This window comes from Dermacentor variabilis, chromosome 2 (assembly GCF_050947875.1).
Source record: "Dermacentor variabilis isolate Ectoservices chromosome 2, ASM5094787v1, whole genome shotgun sequence".
NCBI classification, from domain to species: Eukaryota; Metazoa; Arthropoda; class Arachnida; order Ixodida; family Ixodidae; genus Dermacentor; species Dermacentor variabilis.
The window spans coordinates 37,347,192-37,365,276 of NC_134569.1; the positions used below are offsets into that span (position 1 = coordinate 37,347,192).

General features: G+C 46.8%; 1 protein-coding gene across 4 annotated transcripts in view; it reads left to right on the top strand.

The window, feature by feature from the left end:
• The window catches only part of LOC142571633 (lachesin-like), an 84,853-nt gene that overhangs the window by 64,188 nt on the left and 2,580 nt on the right, over positions 1-18,085 (top strand). For 3 of the 4 annotated variants that reach the window (XM_075680142.1, XM_075680143.1, XM_075680144.1), the window contains 5 exons: positions 1,605-1,750; positions 11,871-12,078; positions 14,254-14,412; positions 16,008-16,136; positions 17,412-17,702. In XM_075680142.1, coding sequence (XP_075536257.1) covers positions 1,605-1,750; positions 11,871-12,078; positions 14,254-14,412; positions 16,008-16,136; positions 17,412-17,702 — 933 coding nt within the window. Of the gene's footprint in view, positions 1-1,604; positions 1,751-8,506; positions 8,682-11,870; positions 12,079-14,253; positions 14,413-16,007; positions 16,137-17,411; positions 17,703-18,085 lie in introns of those variants that run through there. The other variant, XM_075680145.1, reaches the window with a different exon arrangement.

Genomic DNA, 18,085 nt, shown 5'->3' on the forward strand with positions numbered 1-18,085 from the left:
GTTGTTAAATTTGGCATTTACGTTCTGTCGACGCTTTGAACGAGTTCGCGAATGAATGGGGAGGCCCCAAAGCTCCCTTTTTTTCGTTTCCTATCTTCTTGTTCTTCTCGTGTGGGGTTCTGTTTGCATATTCAAGCGTCATGGCACCGATTTAGCTCATACCACACCCTTTCAGCTCCTGTAAGATTGCGTGAGGGATTTCATTGGATGGAAATTAAAAATGCTGCCAGCTATTGTGTCGCCAGCTTTTCCACAAACAATAATTTGTTCAATAATCAAAGGATGATAACTTCAGTTATATGAAAGCGTTTCAGCCATAAAGCACATTTTGTAAACGTGCCTAAATAATCAAGATAAAGAACAGCGACAAAATGGCATATTCTGCGCTTTCTGCCATTAAACACCAAGTCGATCAATCAAGTTATTCAAATAATACAATATAAGTAAACAAATTAAAATTAAATTATGGGGTACGTGCCAAAGCCACTTTCTGAACAATATAAGTAAACTGAAAAGCTATAAAAAATTTATAAAATGAACGAACCGAGTCTTGCTGAACGGCGGTTTGAAGACAATGGCAGCGTGCTCATTAGTGCTTTGAGTAACATACTGTAATGTAATTAGCGGTTTTTGTAATGAAATTCAAGCGAAGTCGGCCCTGTTTGAGTCCTTAAGTACTTCGGTACTCAAACAGGGGCGACTTCCCATGCATTGCACGTAAAACCTTCAAGCACTAGAAAAGACACTGCTTGAGTTTGTTTGGACGATAGTACTGACATCCTTTAGAAACTTTGAACCTAGCCAATACAGCTGTAGTGTTATTTTGAAAGAAACAAGCTGAAATGAATAATTTCGAGGTGTCGCAGCACGGTCGGGGGCGACATCTCTCCAGCCAAGAGAGCTGTGAAGGTGCCGAAGAACGCTGCCACATGTTTACAGAAGTATCAGTCGTTTGCAAGGCATTCTTCAATGTTTCCTCCACCACAAATGCGGCTATTTTTCCGAAATACATATTTAAAATATCTGCGTGAAGTCTGGACAAGAAGCGGGCACGTGTGTCATGGGCGACCTTGGCCACTCTCATTTGTCTAAGGGACGTTTCTGTACCTAGTATCTCTTGCGATTTAGAGCACACTGTGACGAGATCGCGTGCGCACAACACATTTCGATTCTTCTGTTGCATGCCGCCAAAGTTGGTGAAGCCTGCCTAATTTCCCTGTGCAGAAATGCGCGACCGGCGGTGGGCTCGACCGTCTGTTTTCCAGCACAGAAGCCCAGTGCCCTAACCAACGCGATCGCACGCGTGCTTCTGTAGTGTTATATTTGCTCTTTGAAACGTCTGGCGCATGCATCGCGTGGCACTTTCTCGCATTCTTCCCCACGACAGCTAGCGCTTTGAGACGCTGTGTTAGACCACACTGCCTTCGAGATGGCCCACATTTTTTTTGGTCAGAGACGGATACTACCCGCAAAGTGGGTGAGGTCCGCCTGTAGCGATATCGCATTAAAAATAGTACAGCAGCAGTTTCCTATAAGTCTACCTTCACAGCTTTTTTTCCCGTTGCGTCCGTTCCTCGCTATTATCCGTCGTTCGTGCAACGCAGGTGCTGCCGAGATGGTGACCCGAGCAGAAATTGGCGCAACGCCCCACGCCGAGCCGCTATTCGCAGAGCCCATACAGAACATAACGGTGCCTGTTGGACGAAAGGTGACCTTGTCTTGCGTCGTCGACAACCTCAACAACTACAGGGTGAGCTATTCTCTGCCTTGCGCCTGCGTTCCAATATTCTGAGCGTGCAAGGTCCATTAGGAATGGAGAGGCGATAAGAAGGCACGAAGCATGAAGCACTCGCCCGCTATCGTAGCCTTGAGCAGAGGGTGACAAATGAAAGAGAGGGAAATAATCATATCATTAAGACGGGAATAACAGGAGGGTGAATATAATAATAATAATAATAATAATAATAATAATAATAATAATAATAATAATAATAATAATAATAATATGGAGGGCGAATATGTTGAGGTCGATCGACAGTCATATGAAACGTTTATAACGGCCTCAGTGCTTGGTGAGTATATCATCGCTTTGTATACAAGCTAGACAATGCATTTTAGACGAGACAACAGTGTTAAAGGCAAGCAGCGCGTATAGTTCGTTGCAAGTTTGTGCGTGCTGGATGTCATATGCCAAGAAGGGTTAAAGTAACAGGAGTCCGTATACTGCTAACTTGGTGAATTCTCCTTTCTATTATGGGAAGGCGACTGGCATGCGCCGTGACCGATATCGATACGTTGTGAAGTCCAAACGAATAAATGTTGCATGGCTCACTTTGGAAAAAGCTAGTGTAGGAAAAGGTTTCAACCTGCTTTTGTTAATTTTTCCGCTAAAGAAGTAAGAGTTAGCAGGTGCGACCGCCTCTGATTGCATGGTGAACACTGATTTGCGTGTGCGCGCTCGCATAACTTATTATTCCTTTCCTTCAACATCTCCTTTTCCTCTCTGTTTACTTCCCCTTCCATCAGTGTAGGGTAGCAAACCAGGTGCAACCTGGTTAACCTCCCTGCCTTTTCGTTTCTCCCTCTCTCCGCCTTTCATAGCAGAACTTACTTTGGGCCTATAATCTATCCATCTGTTTCACTAAGCTTTGCCGCAGTAACCTCTAAAGCAGCACACCCGCTCACTGTCGCCCTTCAGCCACATGTTGGGTGTCTGCGTGGAATTATAAAAAAAAACATTCTTGGGCTTTGCGTGCCAAAAGAACGATATATTTACGGAGCGATTGATACATGAATGAACGCGAGGTTTGGCAGAGCGATAAACACGACGATGAGGTCGCTTGCACGTGGGCCGGATCAGACATCTTCCCTTGCCCTAGTTTTCTTTGTAAATATTTTGTGAATATATCCTTCGCCTACATCTCGCCTCCGTCACAATATGATTATGAAGCATGCCATAAGAAGGGGTTCAGGATTAATTTTGACCACCTTGAGTTCTTTAACATGTGCCCAATGCACGGTACACGGGCATTTTCGCATTTCGTCCCCACCGAAATGTGGCCGCCGCGGCCGGTATTTCATCCCGCGCCCTTAGTATTAGTAGTAGCGCAACGCCAAAGCCACTTCGCCACCATAGCAGGTGTGAAAAGTGTGCTAAGCTCCCTTGTGCTATACGTACTGCTGACAATGTGCGCGCCCCAGATACTTCCCGTGTTAATGGTGATAACGTCTCGCACTTGACAAAGTTAATAGAACCACCCAGTACTTTCTTTTAATACCGCCAATTCACGCTCATTAAGAGACCTGTATTCATATACAACACAGGGTTCCAAGGCTTGGTTGCTTTAAAGCAGCGAAGGGGAGCTCTTAAGGAAAACCATGATTACTTAGAAAGCACGTCGAATAAAGCACGCATAACGATTACAACCTGGTCGCCTTATCTAAAGGATACACGTGAAGCAAGCGCGAGGCGTTTTTGCGATATTAGCGCGTTCATTATATCGCACTAAGTCAACACTAAGGCAGCGCTTACTGTCTGGCACGAACGTCGAGCGACAATGGCGAACGCTTTGGCAGGGCCACGACGAGCGACCACGGAACGTTCGCGGCGCGTTAAAAACAACCGCGCTTCTCACAGCTAATTCATCTGTCTACGGCAGCAGCATCGCCTGCTGACACCACGACAGGGAGACGGCTGCATCTTGTTTGGACGCAACGTCCGCTAAGCGGCTTACGAGCGGCCACAAAAGCTGTGGCGTGCGAACGGATGCTCCCACGCACAAAGAACTGATCAGCATAAGAGGCGGGACTTGCGCCGCCGAAAGCATCGCGTAAGCTCTTTATCAGCCTCGTGTGGCTGTCATTCGAACCAGAGTGGCGCCGTCCCTCGCTTTCTGCTCCCACCTCTTATCCGGGTAAAAAAGTTAGTTTGCGTGACGTTCGAGAGATAATCATGGCTGTCGCAGGCTCAGCCATTTGGGGCCGACCGTCTGGCTCCCGCATGTAACGCAATGGGCACGAATGTGTTGAGCTGCTGCTTTGGAGAAGCACCGTTTTTGGAACACGCGCGCAAAACTCAGCGCCCCACGAATGCGCAAATTGCGCAAACCGGCGGAAGAATTAGAGGTAGAGACATAGATGCGGCGTCACGACATCCTGTCGTCCCTGAGGACTTTAGCCATGTTTTTGTCGAGTGAGCGCCATCTTCCTTTTTCCTTATTTTTCCGTCAGTTCTCCGTTCACTGTTTTGCTCGTCGATCAGCTGAAACAGAACAAAAATGAAAATAATGTACTAAAAAGTGGTGTCCCCTGACCCTGAGTTTCAAAGCTTTGGAAATTCCCTCCACTTGTACCTCTTGAGGATCGCCTCTGTTAAGCCTCGAAAGATTAAAGCCGTCATTAGATGGTTCCCTTACAATAGCAAAACAATATACAACGCACGACTGTCGAAGCATTGCGAGCAGTGCACGTGGCGCCCGAGTACCGTCATCGCCTCTAACCGCAAAACAGGGAAGCAGGGAGCAATGACGTCACGTTGGTAGACTGGAGCAACAGCGCTTAAATACGTAATACGAAGCCTTTGCTATTGATGCAGCAGCGTCGCTCAAGCAGACGGGTGTCTCTATTGCCAAGCACATCGTGACCGAAGCACCACGTGCTTCGAAGGCAATCCCAGAAGCATTGTAGCCATGCCGTGTAGTCGAAGAAAAGAAGATATAAGAGTAGACTAAGAGAACATTAAATCGTAATCTAAAGGGAAACGAGTTTTAGGACTTTGTTAAGGTGAGTACTTACTACAGCTGCTTGGTTGTTCTCATTTAGCATTTCAGGTCTTTCGCATTGCTTGTAGGCGACGGCGTTGATAGAGAATGCAGCATGCCTAGAACGATGCCTACAGCAACTACAATTTTAATGACATACAAACGTTCCGCATCATCAAAAGTGGACTTGTTTTCCTTTTTGTTTTCTGGCCGTCAATACTTTTCAGACACGTTTTCTTCTTAAAGCAGTTTTCTCACAGAAGATACGTTCTCAATTCAGCAAATGCATAAACGTACTTAAAAGTGCGGAGAAATCCCAATCCAGAAGTCATAACAGAGCAACATTTCTATCCCAAGCATTCACTGAACTCAAGCAAAATACGAAAAAAAAAAGAATAAAGGAATGAGAAAACCAACTAGTCTTATAGGCGAAGGCACATTATAGACGAAAACAAAAATGGGCAGAAGTAGCAAAGTATCACGGCAGGTAAAACGACGGTGAAATTACTCCTGGAAAACCGACGCCAGCGGTTGGAAGGACACGCTGATGGATAGGGAGGCGCTGCCTTTTTCCTCCGACGTGCTTCTTCGTTTCGCACCCGGGAAACGAGGAGATCCATAAATGCGAGGCCCGTATACGAATCGCCGATAGGACGCGCGCCCGTATTGACGAAGACAAATGCGACGTTGCGTGGCAGCAACGGCCGTGCGCGAACAGGATACATGCGCCGACGCACGCCACGAAAGTAGATGTGTTCCGTCACGCGCGCGCGTGCGTGCGTGAGTGCGTGCAGGGCACCTACGCGTTTGGTGCATGCGCGAGCGTACAGGTGTGCGAGGTCTGTGCAACAGCACGGAACACAGAAAATCCGACGCAAAAGTGTTTCGGGCTTTCCGCCCTCCAACCACACACACACACACACACACACACACACACCAAGGGATTACAATGTATCCACGCCCTGTGTTTCAAAGAAAACATTACGCTGCAATGTTGGAACTGTCGAGAGTGAGAAAATAAGGGGGTGTGGTAGGGGGAGAGGAAGAAAGATGCTTTTCCCGTGTTTGTATAGACACATCAAATCTGACTTCCAGCGTATAAAAGAACTCCGTATGAAAAGCCAGTCACAGCTGAACGACTCATCTGAACGACCACCAGCCCACGAGCTGCTATCCACCAACCAGAAAGTGCATACGGGGTTGAAAGCGGCGACTCGGCTGAGTAGCGCAGGAATGGCCGCACCCTGCGACAGCGCCGTGCTTTCGACCCGACCGCGGTCCCGTCAAATCCTGCGCAAGCCGTCGCGGCCAGATTTCCGTCGGGCAACGAGGGACCCCGGGTGCGGAACGCGTCTCGAGGCACGCGACGCGGCAGTCTCGCTCGCGCGGTGCCCTGTCCCTTAACAGTCGGCGCGTGAAATGGTGTCGCCGGGACGTAGACTGTTTCCCGCTTCGATTATCGCGATTTGTAAACAGCCCGCATGCATGCTACTGAGCCAGCATAGCTCGGCGTTTGTCTGCCATGGGCCTGCACGCAGCACCCAAGGGCGTAAGGGCTGCAAAATTCACGAAGGCATTTTGTTGATTTTACCCGGAAGCGGGACAGCCGCATTTCAATGCAGAAAGATTGAGAGGCAGCTATTTCGAACACTCTATGAGTGCTCTCTCTATCTCTCTCTGTCTCATTCTCTCTCTTTCTTTCTTTCTTTCTTTCTTTCTTTCTTTCTTTCTTTCTTTCTTGTTATTCTTCGCATTCTTCTTTTCACTGGGGCATAATAGTGTTCTAAGGGACATTGGAAGACTGAATAACTCTTCGAAAGCGATGTCCTTTCTGTTTATGTTATAGGCCGAATCATATTTAGCGTAAATTGCTGTAGAAGCTATGAAAATAGCGGACTTATGAACAATTATCATGCCGCTTGACTCACGGTTCATATACGTAGGAGGAGGAAGAGTAGATTTTAATGAAGAGAGAGGAGAGGTCGGACCCGGAGAGTGTGTCTCTAGACATGTGTAGATATCTAAATTTGGTCCAGAGATGCCTTGGTTCGGTGCAGACACGCAAGCTAACTTTCTTGCATGGCTCCCGATGCCATAAATTTAGTCTCGCTACAAAATACGTTATGTACGATATATGCGTTCAGGCGCTACTGCCCCTTATAACCCGCCGTGGTTGCTCAGTGGCTATGGTGTTGGGCTGCTGAGCACGAGGTCGCGGGATGGAATCCCGGCCACGGCGGCCGCATTTCGATGGGGGCGAAATGCGAAAACACCCGTGTGCTTAGATTTAGGTGCACGTTAAAGAACCACAGGTGGTCAAAATTTCCGGAGTCCTCCACTACGGCGTGCCTCATAATCAGAAAGTGGTTTTGGCACGTAAAACCCCAAATATTATTATTATTATGCCCCTTATATGCAGATTTGGGTGACTTTTTACGTTTCACGCGGACGTACATAGACTGCATATACGGTGACAACAGATCACACGTCAAACTTAAGCACTTATAGTGGCAAAGATTTATACACACTAGTAGCTAGACACTGTATGGATAACGGCAGTAACTATTAATGCCGTTATATTGCATAAATGACATTTTAAAAATGAAGGAAAAGCAGGGAAATTGACCTGAGATGTGCCAGATTTGCCTGGCTGCCATTGGTAGAAAGGAATAGAATACACGAAAAGTAAATAAAAGCAATATGAATACAGTAAATCGTACGCATTGGGAAGATTACGTACAGCACTGTTAACGCCTATCTCTTAGATTGCCGCAATTGGTAATCTACGCACACATATTCCTTGCCCATACGCCGCGGTGGCTTAGCGGCTACGGTGTTGCGCTGCTATGCACGAGGTCGCGAAATCAAATCCCGGCCGCGGCGGCCGCATTTCGATGGGGGCGAAATGCACCGGTGCCCGTGTCCTGTGCATTGGGGGCACGTTAAAGATCCCCTAGTGGCCAAAATTAATCCGGAGACTCCCACTATGGCGTGCCTCATAACCAAATCGTGGTTTTGGCACGCAAGACTCCAGAATTCAATTCAGATTCCTTGCCTCCTCGCAGGATCCCGCGGACAGACACAAAGAAAGCGGGTTGCCTCTTTGTATTCATGAGAGCGCGGTGCACGAGGAGCCATGTTACTTGCAGCACGCAGCGAGTGGCGCGTTACGCCACGGCGTCGTTCTCGACTCTCTCGCAATGCCGAGCGTAACATATATATATCTAAAGGCGGGCTCATCACAAACTGAAATTTTACGGTACTGGATAACAGATCACGTGTCTTCCCTGGCCTGAACTTTTTCTTTTGCTCCCCTCGAGCCGAGACGCCGAAAACAAGACGGCATAAATCTCACCACGCCCCTCGGGGCACATCCTCAGACGCGACCTGCGTGGCTCCAAAGTGTTGTAATAATGGACCGACCCCAGCTCGAAGACGCTGTTCGCCCGCCGCCGTATGCGATGCAAAGACGCGACTAAGAGGCAGCGAGAGGGAGAGAAATAAAGAAGAAAATGGGCGTCAGTCGTTTTTTACAATCAAGGAATGAAGCAATGTCCTCCGTGTTCAACTTCTTTTAAGCGCGGAATTCTCGCCCCTTTAGCTGCCGCTGCTGTTCTTTTTGCGACTTGCGCGGCGATTGTGTCTCCGTCGTCTCTCTCTCTCTCTCTCTCTCTCTCTCTCGTTGGAAGGAGAGAAGGAGAGGGGTGGCGAGCAAGGTCTCGGCTGACGTGCACACGCGCCGCTCGTAATATATGTGGGCATTTGCCCGAGATCGTTTTTCAAAAACACGGTATCCTCCGCTCTTTGACGGTTGTTGATCCCATGAGAAAACTGAGCGGGCGCCTCGCTTTTGAGTGAAGAGCGTGATATGTATAGTGTATGAGCAGCCGGCTATAGCGCGAGCAAGTTACGGGTAACAGGGTAAGCACTCCGCCCTTGTTTCGCCTTGTTCTGTTGATACTGCTCTCCAGCTCAACTGCTTTTCTTTTTGTGCGCTTCTATTGTCTCGAGCAAAATTTACCGCCAACGCTCTGTCGAAGAAGTGAGGACCAAAGAATTTTTGAGAGCTTGGTTCTAGATCCCACATACGTATAAACAGGATGTTGTCGGCATGTAGCCCCCCCCCCCCCCTTCCCGGGTTACTTCAGTTTCTTTTTCTTCGCTTTATTAATCGCCTCTTCGCACCACATGCGACGCCTTTAGTTGGTTTGCGTTATTGATACTCTAGCCTCCTTTTTTTACGCTCGACACAAAGTTGTGTCGTCCGCTACAGCGAACTTATGGCGTGCTCCAAGTCTCCAACGTCATTCACAGTGTTCAGAGCCGCACAGAAAAGTTCTGAACGGTCAGGCAACGACAGCTCACTACAGTGAGTAGGCTGCGGTGTGCGCAACTGAGTGTAAGGGCATTTGCGCAAATCACATCTTATCCCGCTTTGCGCAAAAATAATAAGTTGGACGACATGTGATTAACGTACACGGATGTAAGTCGCGAATGGACTCGCACGAAAAAGTACAGACAAGAATAATGTCACTATCAACTATTTTACTTTAGTTTACACCAACACAATGTTTGCAATTCAACAAGCGCTTGCGCAGTTCTGACAGCTTTACGAATATGAGGATGCCCTTGTTGTATTGTGAACTGTTTCTAGGAGATATTCAAAGCATAGTCAAATAGTTGCTGGTGATCGGCCTTTGTCTTGTTCATCCTTTTAATTCTGTAGGTGTCTTTCTTCGCGCATAACTTTCGCGTAGCGACGTTTCGCCAAATATCCCAGCAAGAAATCATTAAGGCGAAAGCCTTAAGTGGCTCATAGCCCCGGTGGTCTGGAAAACGCGGCGTGCGCTACAGAGCCATGTGAGCTTGCGTCTCGCAGACACGCGCTTGTGCCACTGCTCGCGCGTTCGTCTTCTTCCGCAGCTGGCTCCGATATTACCGCTCATCATGCCAGGAAAATGCGCAGTTAATTAAGATAGAGTTAATCCAGTCACTCAAATCCACGACATTCAGTTGCAGTCGAACCCTCTAGCTTTTGTGGAAGTCGAACCCACGACCTTCGGTGTTAGGTCGAAGTTTATTAGGGCATAATTAAATAATATAGAGTTAATTAAGGCATTTGAACCGACTACCTTCGGTGGTAGTGGAACCCTCGAGCTTTTGTGGAAGTCGAACCCACGACCTTTGGTGTTACGGCGTGGTTAATTAAGGTAGCGTCAATTAAGGCACTCGAACCCACGACCTTTGGTGGCAGAAAACAAGTTATAAGAAGTAACAATGCACTCGAACGAGAATGTCAAGTAATTTAATTAATGTCTCTTGAGCACGCAGGCTTTCGCCTTCACCCTCTTTGGCGTATGCTAATGTAACTGTCTAAGGCTCATGAAACTAACACACTCGAAGCTTTACTAATATTATCTTCGCTTTGCTCTCGATGTTAAATATGAAACTGTTGAATTTTTCAAAATTGTAGAACATCTTTCGCTGACTCTAGGCCCATTTCTTCGCAGTAATGTGACTTTAAATTGCCGCAAAGAAAGATCGCATTATTTGTCCCTTAACCGGAATTACAGATTTGAAAACAATATGTCGCGTGAATAGTAAGAAAGAGAATGTTTCTCTGATACGCGAATCTTGCCTGCACATGATATGCGCGCCGCGATAATCTCTGACTGACCTGAAATACTCTTGCTGCGCACCGGTAATCCCACACTATAACGAGTATGTTGTACAGCCTAGCTGCCAAAAAAGCAAATTATATTCTCTATGATTACATGGCAGTAATTATGTCTCACTACGAGACAGACAGGAGTGAAGAACATGAGTTTAAAACGCAAGATAAACATGCTCAAGCACAGCTCTTTGCACAGACCGCATCTGTGGCAGCACCACTGCTGGTCCGCGTGGAGGCGTCCAATAGATAGAGTAGAAAAGAATAAATGGCAAGGCGAGGACGTTAACCAGGACTGAGCCTGGTTGGCTACTCTGTGGTGCTGGGAGAAAAAAAGTAGAGCGAGATATTAATAGAAGGAGAGAAAGTCCAGTGTTTATGTGCGCTGGAGTGGAAGACGTAATGAAAGCACTGTGTCGCAGACGGTCGCTCAGTCCGGTTGCCTTGGGGGATCGCAGCAGCAACTCTGTGGCCTTCTGCAGCTGAGATGTGCGAGAACAAGGTCCCAGTGCCTTGCTCAATGAGAAATCAGGCACGTAGAGTCAAACAATCGCACGCTTAGCACTGCATATGGACACTTCGTGACACGTTCTTTACACGCTGATGGTTGTCATCGTTAAAGAAGGTGCCATGAAGTGTGAATGTCCCCGTTACAGTGTAGAAAGAAAAGTGCTCGTGACTGCGCTTGAATAACTAAACGGTCGTCCCTTGGCGGAGGAAAGCGTCCTGGGACAGTGTTCTAGATCGAGTTCAGCACTCAAGATCTCAACTGCACTGCGCCAATACTAAGAACTTATGAATTGGGCGACCAACTCTGAAAGTCGTAACGCGATGCATCGCGTTGACAAGTGGTCATTTTTCCCATCTACTTTTTATTCATTCCCTCCTTCTTTCACGTTTTATTCCCTTTACCGTTTAAGGCAGGGTGGTTAACTAGACTACGTCGAATTTATTACTGTACACGTGGGGAGACAAGTGGGGGTGAGAAAGGAAGATTATGACAAAGACCGGATTTCATACGACCATTAAATAAGGCACTCCGTTTCTAGAGCTTGGCCGACAGATCTGTCACCTTCAAGTACTTTACAAGATCCCTCGCGGCTTTCTGGGCTGATGAGCTGTGGGCTGATGAGCTTTCTATGTTCCGCTTTACCAGTTTTAGAATGCAACATGAACTCGCCCAATCCTCAACCCTACTGTGGGGCCATGTTTGCACGACATTTGCTTCGGTAAATGGTTCTAATTCAGCCACCTAAATTCCTATGGCGGCTCCATGCCAGCTTCATTACCTCCTCCAAGATTTGTGGGGGAAAAACAATTTACCAGCCGACCAAAAAAAAAAAAAACGTTGCGACCATAACCACATCCACCTGGCTCGTACTCGACTGCGAATTAATATGTGACTTCTACCCAACATGACAGATTCGTTGACTCCGCAGGTGGCCTGGATGTTCGTGGAGAAGTTCACGCTGCTGACACTCGCCAAGCACGTGATCACGCACAACTCCCGCTTCAAGGTGACGCACAACGACCACCGCACCTGGCACCTGCACATCCACGACGTGCAAGAGCGCGACCGGGGCGCCTACATGTGCCAGATCAACACGTCGCCCATGAAGTCCCAGGTCGGATACCTCAACGTAGTGGGTTAGTGCGCCTTTCGACCTGTCTAAACAGGGCGTTTCTTGTTAGACCATACAGATTTTTTTATAAAATTGCTGTAAGCGCAGCGAACGTGATGTTTTTGTAGATGAGCTCCTAGGCGAGGTGGACATACTTTGGCGCTAATAACGTCAGCGTCAGCAGACTAATTCGCAAAACAGTATTTCAACTAACATGGCAAATGTATAGGCCGACACACTTTAAAACACCCCCATTTTCTTATTCTTGAAAATGGGACCTAATTCGTAATATTCATCATCGAATTTCAAAGCTCAATCGAGTCAATATCGAAACCGAGCGCGTCCCTCTGCTTCGTCTGACAAAAACGCCTCGTAAAGAAGTGTGGGGCGAAGTTTGAAGGCAAGCATGTCGCGGGAAATACTGACACGCCACACAGCAGCACAGGTTTGCCAGGCAAAGCGTGCCGTATCAGTAGCTGCCACGACCGGCCCCGATAAGTTCAGTTTCAAAATTACTCGCACTTGCCCGTCTTTCCTGCGCTCTTGGCACGCTCTTTTCCGATATTTCCTCGATTTATTGTTAAATTTAAAATTAACTTATGGGGTTTTACGTACCAAAACCACTTTCCGATTATGAGGCACGCCGTAGTGGAGGACTCCGGAAATTTAGACCACCTGGGGTTCTTTAACGTGCACCTAAATCTAAGTACCACGGGTGTTTTCGCAATTCGCCCCCATCGAAATGCGGCCGCCGTGGCCGGGATTCGATCCCGCGACCTCGTGCTCAGCAGCCTAACACCATAGCCACTCAGCAACCACGGCGGGTTATTGTTAAATTTGATTACCTATGTCTGGAATTGGGCACGACTTTCAAGGTTTAAAAAAAAATAGATGAGGATGCACTGAAATGTGGCTGCCTCTAAATTTAGGGGAAACACGGGAAAGTAGGCTTTCGGACAAGTGGGCTTGTCGCCTTGAAAAAGACAAGCCGACTTGCCAGAACGTTGGCTCCCGCTTTTACCTTGTTCTCGTTTTGCTCATTCTATCTAAATTTGCCATATAAACAAATGTCGCCAAGACATACAAAAAGAGTCAGTTATTGAATATTTGTTAATTAGTCCACTGAGCCTCACGTCCTTAGCGGCAAAGTATGTCGACCTCGCCTACTAACTCTTTTATAAAATGCCAAGTTCGCTGCGCTTTAGCTTATTTATTTAAAAATTTGTATGGTGCAGAAAATATCCGTAGAGACATTCCTTGCAAGGTTCGAGGCAGTGGTAAATGCAGAACCTGTACATTGTTAGCGCATACGATAACTGTAGCTCTCTTACACTTTCAAAAGTTGACACTGGCATTCATGCTACTGAAAGGCCGGCGTCCAAACACGGATACAACCAAGAACGAACAGGACGACAATTATCCTGTTCATTCCTATTTGTGTTAATGTTTTCACGCCTGCGTTGTAATATCACGAATGCTTACTAACTCATCACTTTCAGTCGTTCTTGAAACTAGAAATCTTATTATTTTTTTACGAATGATAAGTGAGGATCAAATGAAAGTATGCGAATGAAGCCTACATTCGGGAATAAAGATAATCGTATTAAAAGAGCATTCTTACCTTGTTTCACTTCGATGAAGCTCTTTTGAGATAGATTGATTCTCGTCTTACATGGCAAAGTATGTAAGCCGAACATCGTATATGACAAAACAATAAAATCCGGCACATTTGCGGCGCGCACGTACGGGTGATTCTGCATTTGACGATCGGAGCAGCCCTACGGAAACGCAGTGTTGGCCACGAGAACAAAAAAAGTGCTACCGCGAAAGAGTCAAACTAACAAGAATCGATATGCGACTCCACACATCAAAAAGCAACAGCGCAAGTGCGTCGTAAGTTCTTGCCAGTGTTTTCGATTAATCGTTTTGAGCTGTGTTCGACAAAAAAGTTGCAGGGCCAGGTATTTGTGACCTGCCAGGTCGCGTCTGTATCCACAGCCGCCAGTCGGTGTAGACCATTAAGCAGACACCACATTTCTCATTTGTTTTCGGAGCAGTATCGCAAGGTTTCATACTTCCGGGAAGCTTTGTATGTGACCCCTGTGGACACCATCAGACTGAACATAACGTCGTATCTATAAGAAGCTACGCTTACAGTGAACCCAGCGTGGCAGAGATTTTCAACATGGCTCTCTTGCAGTGCCGCCCAAAATCGACAACAACCTGACGAGCGACAGCACGGAAGTGACTGAAGGCGGCGACGTGGCGCTGCGCTGCATCGCGAACGGGACACCGGAACCGGATATCACGTGGCGCAGAGAGGACGCCCAGCACATCGCGCTCGATGCATCTAGGAAAGGTCAGAGATGCCTCGCGTGACGAGAGAATGCTTAGGCCCTTCGGAGATGTTTAACCATCCTCGCTCCGTTCGCTGCTGCTTCGACCGGAACCAAAGCGCGCAAACTTTGCTCCCCTAAGACCCGGGGTGTGCCCCATGTGTTAACCGCCTCGTTGTCGCCTTATTCAGCCATTTTGGCGTTCTGAGCCATTCAGGGCGGACAAGTTAAAGTCGACAATATGGCGGAATTTGACGATTTCCGGAACAGCACTACCGGCCAGCGTTTGCTAGACAACCAGTAAAAGCGGCTTAGTCGACCACAGTGTGTTTGTCATGCTCTGCCATAGACGAAGGAAATAAAGTAGAAGCGAGCATTACGTCACGCAGCCAGCCTTGGCAAACCAATACTTTAAAAAAATTAAATTATGGGGTTTTACGTGCCAAAACCACTTTCTGATTATGAGGCACGTCGTAGTGGAGGACTCCGGAAATTTTGACCACCTGGGGTTCTTTAACGTGCACCTAAATCTAAGTGCACGGGTGTTTTCGCATTTCGCCTCCATCGAAATGCGGAAACCAATCCTTTGTGAAGCCATTCCCTTCTATATTTCCCTCGAAAGGTCGGGCCTTATTCGGCTAAATATGAATACCCGTTGTTGTGCGAGAATGGCGACCTTAGCGATAACAGCATGCTAAAGACAAAGCGAGCAAAATCAAAAGAACGAAGAAAGAGAAAAAGACTAACAAGGACCGTTACCGCTCATCTTTTTTATTTCATTAGACACATTTGTTTCATGTATCTTACATCTTGCAAATAAGCCTCCCATAGGGGCGTTTGTTATGTTATATGCCAGAATGTTCCACGTATTGACTCCTCGTATCTGTTTCTGTCGCTTTAAGTTTCTTGTGTCTGAAAGCAAGTTCTACTGGCGTAGACGGAATGTGCACACTTCGAGTTCAAGGAACCATCTCAGTCGTCAAGACAACTTGAAATTATGCGGGCGAACTTTAACTGAAAATACTACGCTATAGTATCATATCCCGACAACCTTCCTAATTAGTACGCAAAGCAGACGTTGTAACGAAAGGCTACAGGTAACTTATCTGAAGGAAGCTTTTACACGACATTAGTGCATTTTTTCTTGCTTCACGTGCCTAATAACAGCGCAAAAAATAAAGCTATACAGAAGTTCGCTAAAATGTCCGGGTGAGAGGCAGTGTCAGCAGTCCTTCCTTCTTTTTTCCTTCTTTCTTTCCTTTTAAGCTGTGCACCTGGTGGATATTCCACTAGGACATATGGGAAGTACTGGCAGCATTGTGGGCCTAATACGAACTTCAACATGCAAGACTATCCTTTGCAAAGCTGGAGAATAATAAAAAGAAATGCTGCGATGTTTGTGTATGAAATGGTCCCACTTTTCAACAATAGACAAGTCCGGGACCTCTTTACGTTCTCGGTGTGTGCATTGTGTCAAACTTGTCCCGTCTATTTTGCGTTTTACTGTAGTCAAATGTGCATCACCAACTGGCGCAAAGTTTTACTCTTTTAAAGCGATAAGCTTATTCTGTATGACTACAGTTCTCTTAACGATCGTGTAATCCTGTCCGATCTACAGTATTGTATGTGAAAGACACTTGGCTGAACATCACGAAGGTATCCCGCCGGCACATGAGCGCCTACCTGTGCATCGCCTCCAACGGTGTGGTGCCTTCGGTCAGCAAGCGGATCATCCTCGAAGTCAGCTGTGAGTACGGTGTATGAGTATGGAAAAAAAGGTATCTATATAGAGTACTCTTGATATCCGTTTAAAGTGTTTGAAAGTTATTAGCATTAGTAAAAGAAAGGCTGAGACAGTCGTTGTAGAGTCGACAAGAGCCCAACAAAAGCGTATCGAGTCGGTTTTTCAGACGACAAGTTAGGTGCCGAGATCACGTAAATGAGAATAGGTCGAAATGAGTCAGCTCACCTGCATGTGGGAGGCTGACTCATCCTAACTTGCTCAGCAAGTACTTCAGCCCTATAGAAAGGATATTTTACATTAAGTTTCTGTATATTTAATTTAATTACAATTAGCCTCGGTTAAACAATGCCGGACTTCAAGTTTTCACTGGGAAATAGTAACGAAGTCTCGTTCGTTTAATCACAATCAGGTAGCGTTGTTAACCCAAGCCTCTATCTCGATGTGCCAGCGTAGGATTCGTCCAACCCAAATCCCACGAAGATGTCTTACTCGTTAAGTCCGTACGTCAATTTCAGATTAAAAAGCTGTGTTCCATAATATCTTACATCGTTATACAGAACGACTACCTATTTCATCGCCAGAAAGCGCAAATGAAAGCTACTACACTGACAAAAGAACAAAAAAAGACAGAAAAAGCCGTATTACGTGGGACCAATGCTGGAGTGGTAGCTTATTCATACACAAATGTTCGACTCGCAGTCGGAAACACTAATAAAGGGAGGAAAATCGAGCATGCACTTGGAACCTGCTCTGTATTGAAGCCTTCCCTCGTGAAATCAATGTAGCATCTGCTTCTTTCTCTGTCCTTTTGTTCAGTTGCACTGGCAGCATGTTCCGTGATGTTTTCCATTACACCTGCCATACATTCTTTTGTCCCCAGAAAATTTGAAACGCAGAGTTTTGAGCTGCAATAGGATAAGCCGCATGTTGGTGCTTCTCTAACTGATGCCCTTTCGAAAAAACATGACAAGCGTGTTTTGGAGCCAACGACCTTTACTATATGCACGAACCATGAGGTTAAGCGGATCGATACTTTCAATACCAAGCGCTATTTTAAAAGAAATTAAGCTAAACTAGCCATTCTTAATGTGTCCTCATGGGGGGCAGTGGCCCCGTCAAGCTGCTAAACGTGGCACCCTTTCATGTTGCTGCTCGCTTTTTTTTTCTTTGATGAAGGAAAGTAGACTCGATATAGCTTGAAATGGAACGTGGAGAGGAGAGTCACTGCCACGTCAAAATAACGATGCTTCAGTATGCACTTTGCCTATGTCTTTTTAGTCGCGCCCTTGATCTGGACCCCGAATCGGCTCGTCGGCGCGAGCATCGACTCGGACGTGACCCTGGACTGCAACCTGGAGTCGCACCCAAGATTGGTCACCTACTGGACCCGTGGCGCGGACCGCATGATACACCAGAACGTCAAGTACTCTGTGGTCACCATGCAGCACGCCATGTACAAGGTTCGCATGCAACTCGTCGTACACCGGCTCAAGCCAGACGACTACGGGGAGTACCGCTGCGTCGCCAAGAACAAGCTTGGAGAGACCACAGGCACGGTCAATCTCTACGGTGAGTGACGATGGCAATTAACAGCTGTTTCTTCACAGAATTCGCAACGGCCATTTGACCCGATTTTCTCACCTATCCTCCCACAGAGTTATCCACAAAGCTTTATTTGAAACGATGTATAGAGCTCGTCGGAAAATTTCGCTCCTGAGTACTATCTGCAATTGCTACGACGTGCAAGGAGACGTGAACAAGGGATTACACATTACAATTACAACGCTCAACTCAGGTCGCATCTGCGTGCCGTCTGCTGTGTCGTTGCTCTAGTGTTACTCTGCACTTAATGGTGGCAAGAAACGAACCAGCATGCTGAAAAATGAAAAAAAAATGCCCACCTTCAGAACTTCTTTAAAGCCCAGCGAAAGTACGGGACACAAGAAGTGACA